At 41.0% G+C, this 21,847-nt stretch overlaps 2 protein-coding genes across 2 annotated transcripts; both read left to right on the forward strand.

Moving 5' to 3' along the window:
* The first annotated feature begins 17,710 nt into the window (after positions 1-17,710).
* LOC110859480 (oxygen-dependent choline dehydrogenase) lies at positions 17,711-18,942 on the forward strand. The gene is made up of 6 exons (XM_022108437.1): positions 17,711-17,773; positions 17,887-18,088; positions 18,150-18,275; positions 18,328-18,446; positions 18,675-18,845; positions 18,910-18,942. The coding sequence occupies exons 1-6, from the start codon at positions 17,711-17,713 to the stop codon at positions 18,940-18,942; spliced, it is 714 nt and encodes a 237-aa protein (XP_021964129.1).
* A 341-nt stretch (positions 18,943-19,283) lies between these two features.
* On the forward strand, positions 19,284-19,943 carry LOC110859481. The gene has a single exon (XM_022108438.1). It carries the CDS (start codon positions 19,284-19,286, stop codon positions 19,941-19,943), a length of 660 nt encoding a protein of 219 aa, XP_021964130.1.
* Positions 19,944-21,847: the final 1,904 nt, after the last annotated feature.

Raw genomic sequence — 21,847 nt, forward strand, 5'->3', positions numbered from 1 at the left:
TGGAAATTTGTAACGCTTTCGCATCTCGTACGTTTTTTGATTCTTTGCGCAAGTCTAGGGGGGATTTGTGTCGTGGTATTTTTAATTGAAATCCGGCAGAGGAGCAAAGATTTGTACAGGGTTATTTTGACATTTGTGGGTTTGCAGTACTTTAAAGCATTAATGGGTCTAAGGTGTCTTAGATATCTAATTCAAAGATAAATTGTAGGTAATGAGGATTTTCCTGCAACCTTAATCATTTGTATTTTAAATTTGATAATTATTAATTAGGTCCATGTAAATAATTCAAAAATGCTTTCCAAAATATTATACATGCCATTAGTACCTCTGAGGGACCCAGTACACCTGTTGTAAATATCGCTCAATTCTGCGCCGATGTCGTATTGACGTGGAATTTGGTATTTATTATCCAAATAATATTGTCTAGTTTGAATTTTAATACGAAACAGTAATCCGTTGGTTTAAAGTAATGGATAAACATCATTTTCCACAATTAATATAAATATATGTAAATATGCCCGTCTATAACTACACTTAACATACATGAAGAAGCCAAGTTCCTATGAGAAACTGATACATTGTGTGAATAAAATCTTAATTGGAACTGGGCGTATTAATTTGGCAAAACTTCATTTAATTTTGAGACTTTGATTAGGATTATTATATATTTATTACTTTGGCATCTAATAGCATCGATTGGCATCGAGTTAATGAATTTTCGTTAAGATTGATGAATTCTATTTGATGGAATGTGCTGTTGAACTATCTTGGTTACCACATAGCCTTGATTTAAATATAGAGAAATTACTTCCACCCAACTCATTGTGATTTCTTTAATTAACTAATTAAATCTAACGCTTCCCACAATCAACGAGTTGCGCACAACTTTAGATATGCAGATCCACTTACAAGATACCTTAACCTGACGTGGACAATTCGAAGTGCTTGTCTTATTCACGTGCCTAGCTTCTTATACTTTCAGTAGTGCTATGATATTCTATTTGCATTCAGTATCGCTGGTAGCAATGTACCACTCAGACTACCTCCCTCTTCCCAAAGTACATTTGCAACTATGCAAGTTCCTAAAATGTCTTGTTCGAATATGTTCGAAATGTTCGAATATGACCAAAAATTAGGTCTCATTGTTACAACTCGAAATGCAAAACTGATTCGCATGTTCAAATGGCAAAGCATTCTTTCCCTGATATACACTTTAGCAACATTTCTTCACGTCTGTTTTGGTCGGTTAAGTTTAGTAGAAAAATTTCAGGGATCGCTGGTTCTACCCATGGACTTACTAATAACAGCTAAGCGATGGAACCATTCTCTGGACAAATCTCCTGGACAAATTGTCAACGCATTTATAAATTTTGAAACAGAAATTATGAAAGGTTCCAAATATACCTTATCATGTTACATTTATTATATATGTATTCTAGTATGTCATCCTAAGTGCTTGGCCTACTTCTCCATTACCTTTTTAGATCTTCCGAAAGCACCCACTTCGTTGGGGACGAAGCTGATGCGGGTATTCATTCCTGTATTTACAATTTCACTAACGATGGCCCCACTACTTGAAATCCTTCTCTTGCTATTTGCCCCTTGCACACCACCCTTCCTGCTCTCAATGTTGCCCAACTGTAAGGAATGCTACACCAGCGGTAACCTTATACAATTCGGGATACGGCTATTTGAGTCGTGGATGCAGTGGCATATGCTCCTAACTGCCTGGAACCTGGGTCGTTTACCTCCTATTTGTCGAGGTCATCTGCCTAGTGACGTACTTTCGCGTTCTACATAGGTCAGATTTTTATGCCTTTGAACGTGTTTCATTCTAAATAATCATATGCTTTTTGTTGCAGTCAAATTTCAAGGATCGAACGAAATCAAGATATGGTGGCTTGCATACGCCTCTATAAATGCATTCAAATTTTAGAGAAATCATTCAATGACTTCCTCATGGGCGGGATAGTTCCAGCAATGGTGATTTGTACGCCAGGACGCCAACTACTCGTGCAGGACATGTGCATCAATCATCACAAGGATATACCAATGCCAGGATTTTTGGTATTCCCTCTAATTGGTGGGGATCCTGTGATAAATAATGTATTCGTATTCACGCTCGCTCGGATAGGGCACGTCAAGCAATGATGAAGAAGGTCCCGGGGTTGGAAGGGAAGAAGTTAATAAGGAGGCAGGTAAAAGGTTGTTCCATGCTGAAAGTAAAGTTCGGGTCGAACTTTATTGATCGAGGAACTCCATTGGTGATTCAGAATTTCTGCATCAATCAGACTGTCTCTCTGACTTTAATTAAGTTGGCACACGTGGCCCGGTAAGATCTGGATGCTTTAGTGATTTGTTCTGTGCTGATACTAGATGAATGAAAATATTGTCCACAATGTAATCTTATTCTAGGTAAATTTCTTAGGTAAGAGTCTGTAACCAGTTAATTGAATGATACAAAATATAGAAAATATGAGATACAAAAATTGAACCAAAAAATTGACACTGTTTCATGATGGGATGATAATTCCTTATGCACTAAGGTTTTCCATAACTTTCTTCTCTGTTTTGGCGTGCTTGGAGCCATGCCTAGCTTTCCTTATATCGAGTTAATTCTACATTAACAGTAATGTTATTAGTATATCCGTACTAACTTTCCAAATCACAAGCGACGTCATTCTATCAAAAAACGTGGCATTTCCCATTTCTACTTTCAAAGGATAGAACGACTTAATAAATTTTACTTCCCACCTGGAGAAATTTCTTATTTTTCTACGTGCTAGTATGATCGACTCCATCGATCGGGTGTATGGATACGACATAATCTTGAAAAAACAATGAATCACGATTAAACAGTCGATCGCCACAATAGAAAAGACTCCCAAAACAGCAAAGGTGATTTCATGGTTAGACGTAACAAGCACGTAGAGGGATGTACTTTGTATCAATATGATAACGCCAATAACAGCTGGCATAATCGGATCCTTAAAAGCATTTCTATGAAGACGACAAAACAATTGAAATCTTCTGTAGTGGCGAAGCAAGATTGTGCGACTGCCACGTCCTGATTCCAATCCCCTGCAAGACAACAATAAAAGCACGATGATCCCGTTCTGTTTATCGATATCAAGCGTAAAATAGATACTCTTGGTAGTAACAAATAAACCGTCGTAAACGCAAGTAAGGAAGTAGCTTCAGAGTACTTCACCCCAACCACTCCCACGACATCTCGGGAACGCTCGATTTCGCTGTATTTCATCTATAGATTCAATTTTTGTAAAAATCTCATTTTGCCCCGACCACACCCCCTGCAGACGAGGGGGTGTGGAACAACTCGGGACCAGTTAATTTCACTCTATTTCATCTATAGATCATTTTGCACTAAAAATCTCATTTTACCCCGACCACACCCCCTGACTCCAGGGGGGTGGTTCGATTGACCCCAAAAGTTGATAGGATCCTCCCCCTGGGGTCCTATGTATGATGGCGAAAACCGATTTCGATTATCTCGATTCGTTCTCCCGTTATCCTGCTGACGGACGGACGGACAAACGGACGGACAGACAGACAAAGTCTTCGCATAAAGTAGCTGAAGCTGCTTAATAAACTAAAATTGCAGATTTGTTTTCCAATTCCATCATTAGTATCATATTTGGTAAAGAATTTTTCCAATGGGTCTTTTTTCCCTATAACTGATTGTTACTTGTCAATGGCATTATTACAATGACACACGACCATTTAATATTTGTATCCAGAGTCATTGTACTTCATCTTTGGTTTCTCAATTTAAATAAATAGAGATAACATGCGGAGCTTCACTCGGGTTTGAAAATGTTAGGACTAACTACGTATGTCTAAAATGTTTTAAATAAACGACCTGGATGGAATATCGCATTATATAAGGTAAATCCTTCGCAAAACAAGGTAAGATGTCGCTTCGATTAGTAGTCTAACCTCTATCCCGTCTCACACAGATCAATGGATAAGCGAGTTACACCTTTCCACCCTAAACATGTAATATGGCATCTTAGTTGTTAAATACCTTTTAAACTCCTTTAAGAGAAGTAGCTGCACTTCAACTGGGTACACGAGGAGAACGATCATTGCAAATACTGATGTACTTGAGACCACTGTAGCCGTATATGCTCCAAACAGGGCTAGAATAACGTTCACGAAGTAATAATTTGGAACATCATCCCAATTAGAGCACGGAAACAATTCCATCGTCACAAATGCAGGTGGCATACAAGGTTTTAATAGATAAGCGAAGAAAACACCGGCTGGTTCTGCCACGATAGTTTGAATGGCAAGGAGTGCAATTCCAAGAAAGTAGCCAGGAACATAACCACGGAAACCTGGTGATTTATAATTAATGATATCACATTAACTACACATTTTGTTTCTGAAAACTATGGCCTACAAATTTCCATGCAAATAAAATTTTAACGTAATGATCTCTATTGTTATACGCAGTTTTTATTTATTGTTATGTATTTCTGGCGACCCTAAATCCATTGGGCAGAACCGAAGTTTGCCTAGAAAAATTAAATTCTAACCTTTCTCTCGATATTTTCTTTCCACATCCTCAGCAGAATTCAAAAGGCAAACGGCCTCGTCACGAACACGGAATAAATGGAGCAATGTAAAAACCACTGCTACAAATATAGACAGGAAAAAAGTTAGAAGAATAGATTTCCAACTTTCACCTTTCGATGCGCCACTCGAAATTGACAAATGATTTCTTAAGGATTCAAAACACATAATCGTTTGTAGCACGATCGTTCCAAGGGCAAATACACCTGGGAACGTATGACACTTTCCGCTTCTACGAAGCTCATATTTTTTATCGAAAGTGGAAGGCGTGAACGGGGAAACAGATTTTTGAAAGTACATGGGAAACTGATGTGTATGAAGTAGCCGTGTAAATTTTGTCTAGTTGAGCGGTAAACGCGCGAGCACTAGAAAGCATTTTTGCTCCCATTAATAGAGATATAAACTTCAATGGCATAGTTAACTAGGGTATATTTTAAGAAAAATTATGTATTATACAGATTTTACAAAAATTTTTGTAAAGTTTTGAAAAAAAATATTTAGTGTTCACAACATTGCAGAGTTTGTAATTGACTACGTAAAATACGTAAGGAAATTTAGATTGTGTACTAATTTCATTTTATATGCAAAATCAATTCAATTTAATTTCATCAGTTTTGAAAACTCGTTTACGATAAATACTTAATCTGGAGGCAAAAGTTTGGTTAATATTTTCTACACCTTTGCCCATGTTGTTCAATCTTCGATATTTGTTTCCATATCAGGTAAATGGAAAATTGTGCCAACCACAACTACCGTAAATATTAATAAAAAATGTCATCAGGGAATTTTGACCCTAGGCTTTGTGGTTAGGGTTTTGCGATTTTATTAGGTTTTATCTAAAATTTAAATGGATAAATCAATGGAATCAGTTTTCAAGTATCCAACTCGAATCAATATTCCGAAAATTTCTATATTTATTTCTAATTTGTATTTATGATTACAGTTAACCTAGGAGTTTGATCATACAAGTGTTTTTCGGGGTGTTCCTGGCATTTTGCGTTTAAGTTTTATGGTAAGTCTTGATAAACTACATTGAGTTAACAAATTAGTGTAATCTGTTATTTGTTCTCTTCGTCAGTTCTCTTGGTTCACCCCAAACATTACGTGAAACCAAATAAAACCCAGCAACACCTCGGGGACGTTGTGCTCAAGATAAAGCACCGGATTTTTTCGAACCCTGGGTATCATTAAATCAGGTTTGAGCAGATATTCGGGCTTCAGAGATAGCGGCCGAGAATCATAAATTGGGAATAGACATGGGACAAAAAAGAACTATATTGCTACGAAATTAAGAGTTAGTTTTAGGTTTATCATACCAAAATTAAATAAGTAGCGGGCAGTACCGGCGACTTTACTAAACACGTTTTTGTGGACGAGTTCCTTACACAATTTGTTTTGCATAAGTTCAAACCTGATCGGTGTAGAACTGCAAGTGAGATTTGAAAAAAAGTATATATCCGACACTCTCAGATCTAATGTCATCAAAAACTGTACCCGGGCAAAGAGAGATTTGACCTCATGGCCATGCCGGAAAGATGGTGAAAATGTGAAACAGGTTTCATCTGCTTAGCGCAAAGTTAACTAGTTAACTTTTGTCAGTGTAATTTTGAATATAACCCAGTTTGACGTCCGCTGATGCCGAGGATGTGGTAACCCAATTTTTTATGCTGCTAAATACCCACTTTTGACGTAAATTGGACAAGGTGGCCAATGTTTCTTTTGCGAAAATGATTTTTTTATAGTTCCGAGATTGTAAGTACTGTGACGACATTATTCAGTTGGGACGATTGTTTCCACCAAAATGAACTATTTGTCCTTGATTTTTGTTTAATTCGGTTCACATTATTTCACTTTCGTCAACCATTTGTACAAAGTTTTGGTTTTCGTGCAAATTTCTGCAACGTTTTTGTTTTCCTATTAAATGGGGCCCTTTCGGGTTGTTTGTGTCATTTTTCATCCATGACAAACTTTGTATTCATGCATTGTCACGACCTTTTCTCTGGACATCCAATTTTTGGTGGATTTTTATTCTCCCTTGAAATTCCCGATTTATATGACCTGCGTGTCAATGCTATCATGTTCATAATTAGCACTCTACTGATGGTAAAAATTTCAAAGAAAAACATCAACGGGATCAAGACCCTTTAATCAGCTGTACTACCTGACTATACAGAAAGATTAATGATCAAATTACACAAATCTCGGGTCGTTCCTAATTAGTCTAAAATCCATGTATAGAGGTATCCTCGTATTCGTGGTAACATATAACACCAAACTCATCCATATACATACATGTATTTACATAGTCCTTTGATAAGAGCTGAAGAGCCGCCAGAACACGATAGATTCAAAAAGCCCGTAGAAAAAGCAAAACAATAGCTTTCTCCTAATCAATTGTTTTCTCTAATGTCGCAACTACTGACGACGATAGTTATACCCGTCCTCACTGGAGTTCTCTTTGACCGATAATTTTTAAATGATGGTACTCGACACATTTTTCGAATTAGGCAGCATTCTAAGATAAACACTGGAATTGTTACACTGATCAAGCCACCCACCAAAATAAACATCGTGGGCAATGTTCCCCCCAGCGTGGCAATATTTGTCATGGTGAAATCCTTGCGCTTCTCAATTTTAAGAGCAGGAGTACGAACGGTATTTTTCTTACTTAATTCCTGTTTCTCCAGGTAGCTCCAGATCCCAGACTTTTGAAGCCATTAACAATTGACGATCTCCACGCCTTATTCAATGATATTCCAGTTGGATAACTTTGCACAGTTTCGGTGCTAACGAAAAATTTTATATCGGGATATTTCTTGGACAAGAATTCATATTCTGCTATAATTTTTGACGATTTTGCTACGTATGCTGTTTTCCCGCATTTCACGACCCCGCGTTCAATCATCCTCTGTATAGATAAATACGTTAAATTTCTGCTCAAATAGCTGAATCCCTTTGGAAAGAAAGCATGTCTTGGAGAAAACAGGTTCAAATCAATAAATACTTTCTGATGAATACTAGGCTTGTTGAATACGAAAGTGTTGAAATTCTCAGCCAAAATTCGTAGAACGGATAAAAACTCTGGCAGAGGCTGCCGTTCGTTATTTGGTTCAAGTGGGGATAGAAGACTGTAACACTCGCTATCCCCAACGGTGTCATTGACATCGTTAATCTGATGAAGGTTGATAGAGTTAAACGACTCTATTTTAGAAAACCCACTCACGTTTACAAAATACAAAATAAACTCATCATACCAGATCGGAAAATTAGGTGCAGTTTCTAACTCGGATGGATTTCCTTCATGCATGATCGCGACTTTCAGTTGAGTTTCAAATTCGTTGGTGCAGACCAACTGGCCAAAAGTTTCTGCGTGAGATTGTCGTCGTGGTGAGTTTAGTTCCGAGATCATAATTCCATTATAGCCGTTGGTTAGAACTACCGACATGATGCTCCATACTCCTAGCGATATTCTGAAGAAGGATTGCTTCTCTATCCGAGTAGGCACAAAGCCTGTCTCCTCGAATAGCGAAGCTAAAACGTACATCCATGCGGAGAAAGGCTGGTGCTCCAATAGACTACAGAAATGTTGACACACAGTCGTTAAGGAAATAATTATACCGATTGTTGTAAGTAAAAGAACCCAAAGCTCTGGTTGGAACGGAGTTAGGTAGAACCATAATGTAACATAGGGCTCGGTGTAACATGTAATAAACTGGTATCCCTCAATATTAGTGTGAATTAATGTAACATCCGCAGCATCGTGTGGACTTGCAGCGTCGAATTTCAGTTGTACAATTCGACTATTATAGCAGCTTCTTCCAGCTGATTTTGTAACGTTTGCCTTTGCGAAAATTTTCAAAGCTAATTGAGCCATGGTGGAGTTAATTAGGACAGTGTCAACTGCGCCACGTCTATCCCAATCCTTCCCTAATTCTAAGATGCACCAGTCCACCCACTGAGGTGTCTGTTTTTCAATTGTTGCAGCGTATGTCGCTTCATTTGTATATACTTCGGACATGTGAGCTATACTTAGGTGAAGGATGAATCTGCTACTTGCGGTGAAATGAGGAAAGAATATTTTAGATATTTGACCGTGCGAAGAAACAACTACAGATATAAAGTGAAACAAGGGATGTAGAAAAGGAGACTGTGTCAAATGTGGCAACTGTGATTTTGTTATAACTAAAGTAATGACTACGTTAGTATTCTGTACGAAGTAACGCTCATTGCCCAACAACCATAGGTTATGGTTAAAGTAAAGGCACATTTTTGATGCAACGGCCGGTCCATCGCAATGCATTATCTCCGAATGATTTCCTAGCTTGTTTAGCTCGTGAAACCAAAAAGATAAAACTTAAGCGACATGGAGAAACACGAGAATTGTGGATGTCATAGGAAGCACGTATGTATGATTGATTTGGTCAGAAGAAAGTTTTAGCTTTATACAGGGTGGTTAAAATGTCACGCTACAATGGAAAATTTTTCGATGGGAAAAATCCATAAATTTCCATTAGTTACCGAAATTTTGTCTCTAAAATGCAACATTTTAAGAATTTTGTCATCAGTTTTGATAATAATTTATAAAAATCTCAATCCAAAATCTTGTAACTAATGGAGATTTAGGGACTTTTCCCATTGAAAAATTTTCCATTGTGGCGTGACATTTTAACCACCCTGTACTTAAATGGCATAAATATTGAAGTAGATATCATGTTTAAATCACTCAAAGACAATTGGTTCTGGTAATCCCGGGAATGTATTATTTGTAGATCACAATAACTTAAATTTCCAAGCAAATCACGAAAGCTTGTCATTCCACTCGAGTCCGCCGCATAGCTAAATTCGTTGGAAATAATTATTATACACAAATTCTGAAAGAGTGAACTGAAGGAAAACATTTTATGCTTGAAGTTATATCGCGAATATGTGAATATCCTTGATAAAAACAAATGGACAAAATTATGCTCGCTTTTACGTAATTAAATTATACGTGCCGAATAAGTCTGTAAAATGTATTGTACACTTTGAGAAATTATATTACCACGCGGTACACATGTATGACTCGGTGCCGGTAGTCGCACTATTACCGCATGACGGCAACCCAATCTTTACAACGTCGGTAAAAAATGCACGCACACGAGGTAATGTGATCTCCTAAAAAAACTGGACGCTGGTATGAGACTAAATTCTGCCTTGTCTCGGTGCTGGAGGAATCGGCTGGTAGCTTTTGCCACCAATTGGTAGTAGAGCTAAATTTGCTACCGCTACTAGTGACATCTAATGCTTCCACACACGCGGCAATACACGATATTAGATAGCATATTATTACCTGATTTTTAAGAGTGCATTTTCCCTCGTGCGTTAAGTTAAAATGTGAAAATTATTTCGCAAAGACCAAAACACAAGAATTACTATGCTCGCACTCCGCAATTGTGGACGTACTGAATTGAATCGTAACTAGAATGTGGTGAACCAGAAATTTTTCAAGATATGTTTCCCGTCCTTTGTAAATTAACAACTGATGTACACACTGATGTAAACACTTCGTGGAAAATAAGGTTGATCGTAAACTTTAGTACTCCAGACTGGTCAGCGTTAGGCCGTCTGTCCGTTATTTCAAAGAATAATATGTCATGAGATAACAGCAGTCCACACATATTTGCTTTTCCATGTATGTACGTTCAGAAACTAACACTTCAAATTATTTGCTCTATGTATCAACCAACACCGAGTTAAATTTTGGCTAAATCACGCGATATGTGTAGAATAGATCTAGCAAGATATAGCGTAAGTAAATACACATTTGCTCATAGGACTTTTTTTTTACTTTTTTCTGTAAAGACATCAACTACACTTAGGTCTTTTCTGAATTAAACATCAACTGCATTTAGGTCTTTTCTGAATTAAACATCAACTGCATTTAGGTCTTTTCTGAATTAAACATCAACTGCATTTAGGTCTTTTCTGAATTAAAGATCAACTGCATTTAGGTTTTTTCTGAATTAAACATTAACTGCACCTAGGTCTTTTCTGAATTATTATGACGATATGTAGCCTGGCAGAAACTTATCCATAACCGAACCAACTTTGGGAAACGTTGCTGTCCGTAATGCACATTCGACTCCAGTTGAGCTGTTACTATGTAAATTTGATAGTTAAATAAAATAAGGTATGGAGGACTTGAGGTAAGAAATATAAGACGAAGTTTCTACTACGTAAGTACACACACGATTAAATATATCTAAAGCTCTTACTTAACTACTTATTCGTCATACCTCTCGTCTCCTTGGACAAGGGAATTTGGCTTTCTTCACTTTTAAACCTTTTAAGCAAATCGACTTTTCTCGTTTGGATCCGCGATGGCCGCATTATACAAATTGCTCAGTAAAGCTTATCCTTACTTTTGCTAGTCGAAGGTAAAAAATAGCGAAGTATTTAGTTTACAAAAGCGTCCACTTTTGAATAATTAATCTATTTTTCAAGAGACCACCATGTAATTCTATTAATTGATCAAGCAATACATCAATAAAACGGATTACAGGAGGCCCACAAGTGTAACTGGAGCAAAGGACAAGAGTAATTTTAAATAGGTATTCTCAAGTATTCTGTATTATTCAAGTTCTAACATATGACGTGTAAGATGGAACTCACATTGTTTTCCGTATCAAGCCAAGGAAAAATAGTGACATCAGCATACAGGAAAGTATTATTAAATTAGGTTTGAGCCAGGCTTCATAGAAAAAATGCAAAGAACGAAAACCACAAATTGAAAATGTACATTCGTTGTACAAAAAAAACGAAATTGGATGAACGAGATTAACAGTTCGTTTTAGATTTGGCAAGACAATCGTATAAAAATTAAATGCCGACTACTTACATAACTAGATACATTTTTGTTTCTGGACAAGTTCCCTATACAATTTTATTCCACAGGTTTAAACCCAGTCGTGACCAGTGTAGAAGTGCAGGAGAGATTTTAAAGAGTATGTATCCAAAACTCTGGTATTTTTAACAAGCTTTTTCTCAAAGGTAGCAAAGTATTTCCAAGATCTTGTTGAGACCGTAATATTTACAAGACTACGATGAAAATTATCAAAAATATTTACCTCGTCAACCAATTATTAAAACCGCTGGCAAAGCTTTTCAAACAATTTGGATTGGATGGAGCAATTTTAACATTATTCATTCTTTGCGGCGCTGCTCTGCTGTTGTCTACTTTGGCTTTTGTGTTCGAATTTGGTCATTTCTTCACAAAATTATCAGCCAGGTTGACGTGATGAACTTAAATGATTTTGTCCAACACGCTCCAACTAATTTAAAGTGCGTGCATATACATCTTATCCACAACTTAAATTAGACAGCGACTTATTTTTATCTGTACTTAATGTCAAAATATTTTTAGGGTTACCATCAATGTCATTAGTTACAAGGGATGCAAGTCTATACATATTCGCATAATCTCTATAACTAGGAAAACTTCAAAGGAGGCCTTTGAATATTAAAAATTGTGCACCAAACCACATTGAAAACCACTAAAGACCAACTTGCTTTTCCACCACCATGGCATCCGCACGTGACTTGCCATTATTTATATGTACGAGTTATTAAAATCCAAACAGTAATAATGTGATTCCGGATTCAGTTTAGTGTCATTATAATTGTTCTATGGGCTATTATAATCCCCAGCCAGACAGCATCTGCCTAAGTAACGAATCATTTATGCAAATGTAACCAAACACGAGGACAATCCGAAGAAAGGCAATAAAAATAGCCGTTAATTCCTCCAGTGGCCCAGTTATCTGCCGTCCTTAATTTGCACCGAGCATCCCAAGTTTGCCTGCTCCAATTAGTTAATTACCACAAAATACAGAATTAATGGATTTAACCACCTTTGTGTTTGCCGGGCTACCCGTAATAATTCAACAATACGCGGATTTCTACAAGAAACGTGATTTGGAAGCAACGCTTAAAGAACTTGAATCGGATCAAGGTCTTCCTCGGATTAAGGAGTATGATTTTATTGTGGGTGAGTCAAATAATTTTCACCTTAAGGTTCTACTGGATCGCGTGCAGTGGGCCTATCTCAGGGTCCACCACATCCATAAACTGTAATGTCAAACTTTAGAGATAATCAACTGGGTCGATTCCGGAGTAAATATTATGTAAATACATCCTGTCCCTTAATAAAATTCAAATTTTTAAATTTGCAACGTTTACAGACAAGCAGGTTTCCTTTTATTTTTTCGATCGATTAATTTTAGTCAAGAAAAAAAAATATAAAAATTCTGATCTCTGAACTTTGTAAATTTGTAATTTAGATCTTCATCAGTGCAAACGAATTACGTCTTATTTTATCCGAAACTAAATTAAACTCTGGGGTTTAAAGTTTAACATTTTTGCTTAAGGAGTTTGGGCATTTTCAGACTTCTTCCCAACACGTGGTACAAGAGGACCTTACAGTTAGACAAAAATATATTTGTAAACAAATTTATGTAATTCCTCAGTTGGCGCCGGGACGGCGGGAAGTTTAGTGGCGGGCAGATTATCGAATAGGTTCAGCGTTCTCCTACTTGAACTCGGACCCGCCTCCACCCGTTTATCCCGCGTATATTGGTTCCATCAAATCTTACGATATAAGGACGCATCCTGCAATCAGTGAAATTTACACGTCCATACCTCAATCGACTTCCGCGTTGGATGATAATGGGGTAAGTTAACGTTCTATAGCATGAAGCCCTGATTTGGCATAGATTTCTAATGTCATCCTACCCCCATTCAATGTAAATTTATATACTCTCATCAATTTTATGACTGGTTTTCAGATCAGCCTCAACTGTTCATATTTAAATACACATTTTATTTTTCATACTGCTAAAATATGAGTTAGAAAAAAAATCCAGTTTGTTAAGATAAACTATCCTGAAAAAAAGTTGACTAATTTTTTTTTTTTTTTTTTTTTTTTGCACGATATAGTTTTCTTTATTAAAGCTTAGTATAAGGTGTATCGCAGAGTATGTGTAAAAAAAATATGTATCACAAAAAGTATCGAAAAATCTGACTACTCAGCAGTCGCACAAATAAGTCCCTAAACTTAAAAAAACGCAGAAAATCGCAGAAAAAGTCCGTAAGAATGGGAGAGAGAGAGCGGACTACAAATAGTACACTTCCTCCAGTTCCTTTCCTGGAGGAAGAGTACCCAGAATCGAAGCAACGTTCCCACGTTGCGCGGCGAGGGAAACCCGCTGGCGCAAAAAGTTCACGGCGTTGGCCTGCCCAGTTGTGGCGGCGATCCGCTGACCAACTTGGAGGATGAAGGCAAGTTCTTCCTGCCCCCATACTCCTTTGGTCTCCATGGCAACGGGGACAAAGATGTATCGGTCCATGAGGAAAGCGTACCTCTTCCTCTTCCGGTCCTCTGCCTTGCTGGCGGAAGCGCCCTGATGGCGCACGGTGTCGGGGAGGTAGCTGGGGGCGAATGTGTCCGCGCAGGTGAAGTCCCAGACAAGGGACCTCCCCCGCGACCAAGGGACAAGTGTCATCCCGTCGGGACGCTTGCCGTCCGTAGTGGAGCACCCCGCGGGATCCCTGATGCAGGGTACTTCGGCAGACCGGAGGGCTCTGGCGATGACGTCGTTGGCGGCCTCATGGCGGGACCAACGACCCTTACTTCGGCGGCAGGAGAGGCCGTGGTAGCCTCGGGAGGTAACCTGCGCCCCGCACGGGCACTTGTGGGGCTCGCAGATATCGCAGCCGAGGCGGAGTGCGATGGCGACACGAAAGGTCTCATTTGGGAGAAGAGTGCCCAGTTGTGGAGAGGGGAGGGCGTTGAGCCACACCCCCGCAAATTTGTCACGGAGGGAGCGTAGGCGGGCAGTATCCTCCGGGATAACTGCCAAATCGGCGAGTTTGGACAAAGTGTTGTCCAATATGGGGCGTTCCCAAGCTGCCTGGATCCCCCTCACGGTCTCAGGTGGGAGGTCGGTGAGGCCCAGGTCGGTCCACCGCTGCACCCCCTCTGCCATGGCGATGTCGGTGCCATGGAGGTGGTCCGGAAGGAGACGTTCTACGTGGGGCAGGACGCTGTGGACCGACGCTAAAAAGCACGGTATCGCCACATCCACAGCGTGCCTGACCCCCAGGCCGCCTTCCTTCACGGGGAGGGAGGACTGCATCCATGCAGCCTCCAAGTGGGTACAGTTGAGGATCCCTTCCAGGGCGTCCTTTAGCGTGGCGTCGTAGTGGACGAGGCGTCCAGCTTTCTCCAAGATGGGGCGCAGCGGGGAAAGTAAATCAGACGAGGGATGGAAATCCACGCCCGCAGGAGAAAGAAGGCCGAATGAGCCGAAAGGTTGAGGAGTCGATGGGAGAAGGTGGTCAATTGCTGCGTCTTCGTGGCCAAGACCACTCGCAAGCTTCGTTGGTTAGGGGGGCGCCCAGCAGCATCGCGGATTCAGGGGACATCAGCTGGATTCCGGGGGCAACTTGTTGGAATTGGAGGAGAATGTCGATGGCGGTGTCCCGCTCCGCCCCCAGGATCCCCACTTCACACTTGTCGTGGTTGAGATGCAGGCCCACCTCACCACTCATCCTAGCAATGGTTGCCAGGGCCGTCAGGACCTTCTCCGGTGTGTCCCCGATGGCCCCATCGTCGAGGTACCATAAGTTTAACTCCGTTTCCATTGCTTCGACGATGGGGTGGATTACGAGGGAGAAGAGGGCGGGGCCTAAGGGGTCGCCCTGATGGCACCCAAGGAGGGAGGGGATGGGAATTGTCCCATAAAAAAGCGACGATGGGTTTTCGTAGCATTGCGCTACAAATGGAAAGATTGAGGGGAAGAGGTCGCGGACGGCGTGGAGTAGCGTGTCCCGCCGTATTATTTCGTTGAAGGCGTTCCTGAAGTCAATTTTCAGGAACGCTTTGGGGGAAGTGTGGGTGTGGCCGTAGTAGCTTCGGGCGGCGTGGGCGCTGATTTCCGCTCCTCCCTTGATCCCCACCCCCAATTGGTGGGGGGAAAAATGTTTGATTAATTGGGGAGTAATTCTCCCCACGACGATCTTCGTGGCCAAGCGCCGCCACGCATTCCCCACGGCGATGGGACGGATCCCGCCCGACTTCTTCTTTAACGCCGTGAGGGAGGGTCCGTAAAAAAGGGGGCAAAAAGTTGGCGGGACTCCCCCGGAAAGGACCTTGTAGAGGAAGGTCCGCATTGCTTCGGCGAGTTGGTCGCCCCCCTCTCCTTGACTGCACCCCAGGAGATCCTTCAAGATCTGGGGTCTCATCCCGTCCAGTCCCCCCGCGGACCCTGGCGGAAAAGAGGAAATGGCCCGGAGCAGCTCTTCATCCAAAACCGGGGCAATGGCAGGATCCTCAAGTGGTGGAGGAAAGTTGACTGGTTGTGGGTGGGCTGGGGGTTTTGTGAGAAGGGCAGAAAGGGTGTGGTCGTCGGACGGAGCAATGGTGTCGTCGGAGCATGCGAGGCGGATTGCTCCCCGAATGTCACCATCTGCCAGCTTGGCCTCCACCTTTTTCGCCGTCATGTCGAGTGGGGGTTTTTTAGAGGGTGGGCGTGGTGGGAGGGGCCGAGGGATTGAGAAGCCACCCACCCACCCCGCAGTATGATCCTTGACCCAGGTTGTCAAGTTCTTGATGCGATCTGACTTGTGTGGGACTGGGAGTGTTGCATAGGGAAAGAGGAGCAACTTTCCCCAGCTTTCTTCGTCGTCCGATTCCGTCACTTGCTGCAGAATTGTGGCGAGGCACTGCGCCACAGACCTTCTTGCGCCGCGGGGGACTCTTCGCAAAGTGGGCGTGGTGGTCTTGAGGCGGGCGAGAATTTCTCCCCAATCGTCGCGTTGTTGTTGTTGTTGAGGTGAAGGTGGAGGTGCATCCACCCACTGGATACCCTCAAAACAGTTGTGGAGGCCACCCCTGGCTCCAACGCGACGGGTGATGGTGTCAGGGAAAAACTGTTTTATGTATTTCCCAATGGTGGACTCCGAGACTCCGCCCTCCCCGCTCTGGGCGACGTAAACAGCGTAGCGGGCGAAGACGTCCGCTTTCTTCAGACGGATTGGAGGGTGATTGTTGGGGTCGACAACAACAAAAGAATTACGAACCCAGTCCTGGGCGGAAGAAATGGTGTCTTTTTTGGTAACACCAGGGGACGTGGGGGAAACGGATGACCGGCAAGGTCGGGGGACAATGAGTGACGTGTCGGAAAGAGAAGGGGGATCAGCGCCACAAATCGTGGCTGACGTCGCCCCGACACTCGAGGAAGGCTCATCTCCGCCTGATCCGATGGCAGAGAGGGGGGTTTCGATGATGGATTTGCGGGGTCGGCCGCGGGGGCGAGGTGCAGTGTGGAGACGTCCCGCGGGGGTTGCGACGAGGGGGGGATCGGCGTTTCCTTGCGGTGTGGACATTGTCTGTGTGGGGCCTTGAGCGCGCAGAGAGACCAATTAGTCCCACCCAAGGAAACAAAAAGAATTAGTGGTTTCCTGCCACTATAAAATAAGATTAAAAAAAAAATCTCGCCTGAACAAGGCATTTAAAATGCGTGAGAGAGGCCAGCCCCATCAGAAAACGGAACACTCAAACTCCGTGCCGCTTCTGGGGGCGCAGGGACCTCCCCCCTACACGAACTGAGTCGTGGGAAATCCTTCCTGATCCGGCCACAGGTGAAAAACGGGAGAAAACTGGCCCTTGACAACGGTTGCTATGGGCAGGCGGGGCGAACTGCTACGTGTTGGGAAGAACGTGGCCCCACTAAAACTACAGAAAGTTCCCAAAACACGTTCCCCCCAACGAAAAACACTTTCACTACCCACTAGGGGTCTAAAGGAACTGGATGGGAAGAAATTTTAAAATGGGGGTGACCCTATTCGTCAAATTTTTAAAACTTAAAAAATATTAGAAATGGAGGAGAGCCAAATGACGTGTTCTCTCCTCGAGCGCCCTCTCCATGGGAGACTTATGGGACTAATTTTTTATTCAAGCCTATGGTTTCGTGTTAGAAAAAATCACTTTTTATCTAGGACATTGGGAAATTGAGTCTATTTTAGAAATTTACATTTAAAGGCATATAATACGGGTAAAGTGACGAACGGAAAATCTATGACAGAGCTATTCCACCTAAAGACTTTTTTAAATGATGTTCATTTTCTAATTCCGGTGGATGTAATTTTTCCATTAGTTTTATGACACATTAGTTTCTCCATTTCGAAGTTTTTTAAACAAAAATTTAAGAAAAATTGGGAAACTATCATATTTTATTACTCTATTTTACACAGATTGCAACTGTTCACGCCGGTCGAATGTTGGGGGGTTCGGGATCCCACAATTCGAACGTTTACAACCGAGGATCCCCTCTGGATTTCGATTATTGGGCAAAACTCCTCGATGACGAGACCTGGGATTATAAACACATGCTGAAACATTTCAAAGATTCCGAGAATTTTGTGGGGCGGCTGGTCAATGAGAATCAGCGTTATCGTAAACAGAAAAATTATAAGCTTCAAATCCACGAAATTTACAATTAAGTTTCCTTTTTCAGAATACTACGGAAAATTTGGCCCCTTACGCGTGGACGTGGACATTCCCGACTTTTTGCACAAGTGGACCATGGCTGCAAGTGAACTAGGATACAACTTCAGCGATCCAAATGCACATCAAACACCTTGTAAGTGACTCAAATAAATTGAAAACCTTTTAAAAATTCTGAACTTTTTTAGCATTTACGGCTCAATCCATTTCCATTCGGAACGGGATCCGAGAAAGCACGTACGATGCCTTCGTCAAAAAGAAGACCATGTGGCACCCCACAATTCACAGATATTCGCAAGCAGACAGGGTAACCCTTAAAGGTGCATTTATAGTTCACATCATCATCACTTGAAGTGATTCACTTCACTTTGAGAATTCGAAAATTTAATTGCGTGGAAAACACTAAGGATCATAAAACCAAAAATTTTTCCCAATCAATAACTCGAATCGGCCGACTGAAGTGACGATAACGTGAACTATAAACACACCTTTTTCAAATTTTAAGGATACCAACTGCAAACTTTGAACTCCACAGATTTTGATTGGCGGCAACAACACCGCTTACGGGGTTGCTTACAGTCGTCACGGAATCCCACATATAGCTCACGCCAAGAGGGAAGTCATCGTCTCCGCGGGGGCGTTCGGGTCTCCATCCTGCTCACCAAATCTGGGATCGGGCCACAGGAGGTTCTTCAGGCTGACCAAAGTAAAAATTAATATGTACTTGTTTAGAAAAACTTAAAACCGTAACAACCATTATTTGGAAATAGCGCGACAAAACTTGTTTGACCCTTCACGACTAGCAAACTCCTCTAAAATTGCACCAATCGATAAAATCTCGGTGGATAGTATATTCTGAATATTTCCTACGTAACACTTCAGAAACTCTGTATGGTTATCATTCTGTAGAACCTTCTGCAGAAAACTGGACAAATTGGTGGCCAAATCCAAAATGGGCTCAAGGTTATACCCGCCTTGAATTAAAATGTCGCCTTTGTTTCAATCCTTTTTGTGTTTACACGACAGAATTTTTAAAAAGAAACAGGAATGTTAAGAATTTTCTTAACATTTCTAAAAATTTGACTCGTTTGCCTAAACCTTTCAACCTTCCCCTCCCAATTTCCGGATTCCCGTCAAAAAAGCCATGCCCGGCCTCGGTTTCAACTTATGGGATCACGTCATGCTTGTCCTCACCTTCCGCCGAAACGACGGTTCCTATCGCGACCCAGATTTCGAACAAGAACTCCACAAATTTCAAGATAACCCGCGCAAACACGACGGCTACCTCACCCACCAACGTCGCACACAAGCCTTCGCGGTTTCCTCGCGCGCCAAAACCGACAACGAAGGCGACTGGGGCGACCTCCAAGTCCAAATGATAGACCAACCCTTTATCGCCGAAAACCCGGGCGGGGCAGTTTGGGAATGCAGTTTATCCCGCCCAAAAAGCGTGGGGCAATTCGTCTTCAATACGACCGCTTATCTTGCAGGGCAAACTGCGAATGGGCAGTTGGGTAACAGCAATTTCAAATATTTTAGCGATCCCACCGACATGGACGCACTTATCGAGGGGATTAATCTCGCCATCAAAATTATGGAGGGGACAGAAGCCTTCAAAGGGAATAATTACACGTTGGACGAGTCTTTCATTCCCCCGGCTTGTCTGGAATTCCCGCGTAGATCTCCAGATCTGTGGAAGTGTGTCCTAAAAAGGTTGGGGACAACGCAGTGGCACTGGTCGAGAACTTGCAAGATGGGCAAGGAGAATGACCCCATGGCCGTGGTTAACTCGAAAATGGAGTAATTCATTTTTAAAATTAAGTTTTACCAATTTTTCTAAGATTTCAAATTTCAAGGAAATTATATTACTTTCAGAGTGTTTGGTATACAAAACTTGCGAGTCGTGGATGCGAGTGTGATGCCAAAGGTGACAAACTTCAATTTGAACTCGCCCACGATGGCGGTCGCGCAAAAAGGCGTGACGGAAATATTCCAGAAGAAAGAAACGGGTGAGGAGGAATACATAGTTTCTGAAATTTATTACATATTTACATATGCATATACACACACGTCCATCGTCAAAATCAAGTTATTTTTCGCAGATTTATTAACTGAAATAAATTGTAACATTTGATTAATAAAATTTTAAGTCAATTGACAATCAATATTTTACAATATTCCTTTAACGAAATAATAAATCCACCAAGTTACTTCCCAAATCAATTAAAGATTCGTCTTTATCCAGAACTCTACCCGATTCTTGGTCCCTTTCTAGTGTCAAATTGTCCTGACATAAATCTGACGGATGTGGTGTACAATTCGTTTCATCCCCCTTCTTTTCCAGAGCTAATTCTACCTGAAATTACACGAAGCAGTACCAATGTGTACTCTCAATAAAATTTAGTAATGATAGTAATTTGTTTGAAAAAGAGGATGACTGAACTAAAAGACAAAATTTATCCACCCATTTGACAAATTTTAACCAACGGTTAAAAAAGATTAACTTTCGGTTGCATCCACAGAGCTCGATATGGATAAGGTAGAGGGATTTACTCAGGAAAACATGGCCAAATCAGCATATTTCTAAAAATGAGTAATTAATAAGACCTTAACACTTTTCCAAGGCGGAAAATTTAATAAAAATTCAAGTTAAAATTTCCAGGCTTGAAATTTAAAATGTTCCTGATTTTCTTTAAAAAGCAAAACTTTCCAAACAGCAAAACAAATCACAACGGTATTTGAACCCTTTCGACTTTCCAATTTTTTGGATTTAAAAGTGAGATTGGTAAAGCCAAATTGTGTCTTAATGTACCCCAATTTAGGTTAGCCCAATCTGTGCAAGTGAATCCCTCTACCTAAATGTAAAACTCTGAGGTTGTGTCATCCTCGTCTTTACTCAACCATGAGTAAGTTTTACTCATTTTTATTTAGACTAATTTTATACGTCAATGGATATTAAACACCATGCTCTTTTCAAGCTGGTAAGGTTTCTTCATTACCAAGTCAACAATTGCGTTTGTCCAATTTTCATGTCTAGCGGACACCTCGGTAAAAGAATTTTGCAAGTTGTCCACCTTTAAGCTTAGCTGATTCTGTTGTGATACAATTAAATCTTTTATTTCCCCTATTTCTGATCGTAAGAGATCAACTTTTCTATCCAGGGCGGCCACATCTCTCTTAACTTTTCGCGTTTCGGTTATTGCAACCCTGAGGTCAATCGGTTCCATGCGATCGGTCAGATCTTCGTATCGCTTTACTCTAGTTTTGGCGGTCTGGAATATTATAAATTAAAATCAATTAAATTAAGTTCAACAAAGCGTTAATTAGATGCATTAATGCGTGTATAACCAATTAATTTCATTGGTAGTACACGACTAGAAAGTTAGCTTAGTCACGCATTTATTCGCATTAAACTTGCTACCACATGGTACATATCACACTTGCTATTTTGTGGTACCGAAACGAACGGAACCCCAAACCGAACCTGGTTCAGTTCTGCTCGGGAATTTTTTAAAAAACTGCTGGTTCGGGTCGGAAATTTATTTAAAATTGCTGATCATGTTCAGGAATTTTGGGTTAAAATTGCTGGTTCGGTTCGATTTCCCAAACTAAAGTGTGGTAAACATAGGAAATTATAGCGGCCCGTAAAAATTGACTACCGATCAACATACATATGTAATGCAATTTTATTACGAGAAGATATTTATT

This window comes from Folsomia candida, unplaced genomic scaffold, assembly GCF_002217175.1.
Source record: "Folsomia candida strain VU population unplaced genomic scaffold, ASM221717v1 Fcan01_Sc026, whole genome shotgun sequence".
NCBI lineage: Eukaryota > Metazoa > Arthropoda > Collembola > Entomobryomorpha > Isotomidae > Folsomia > Folsomia candida.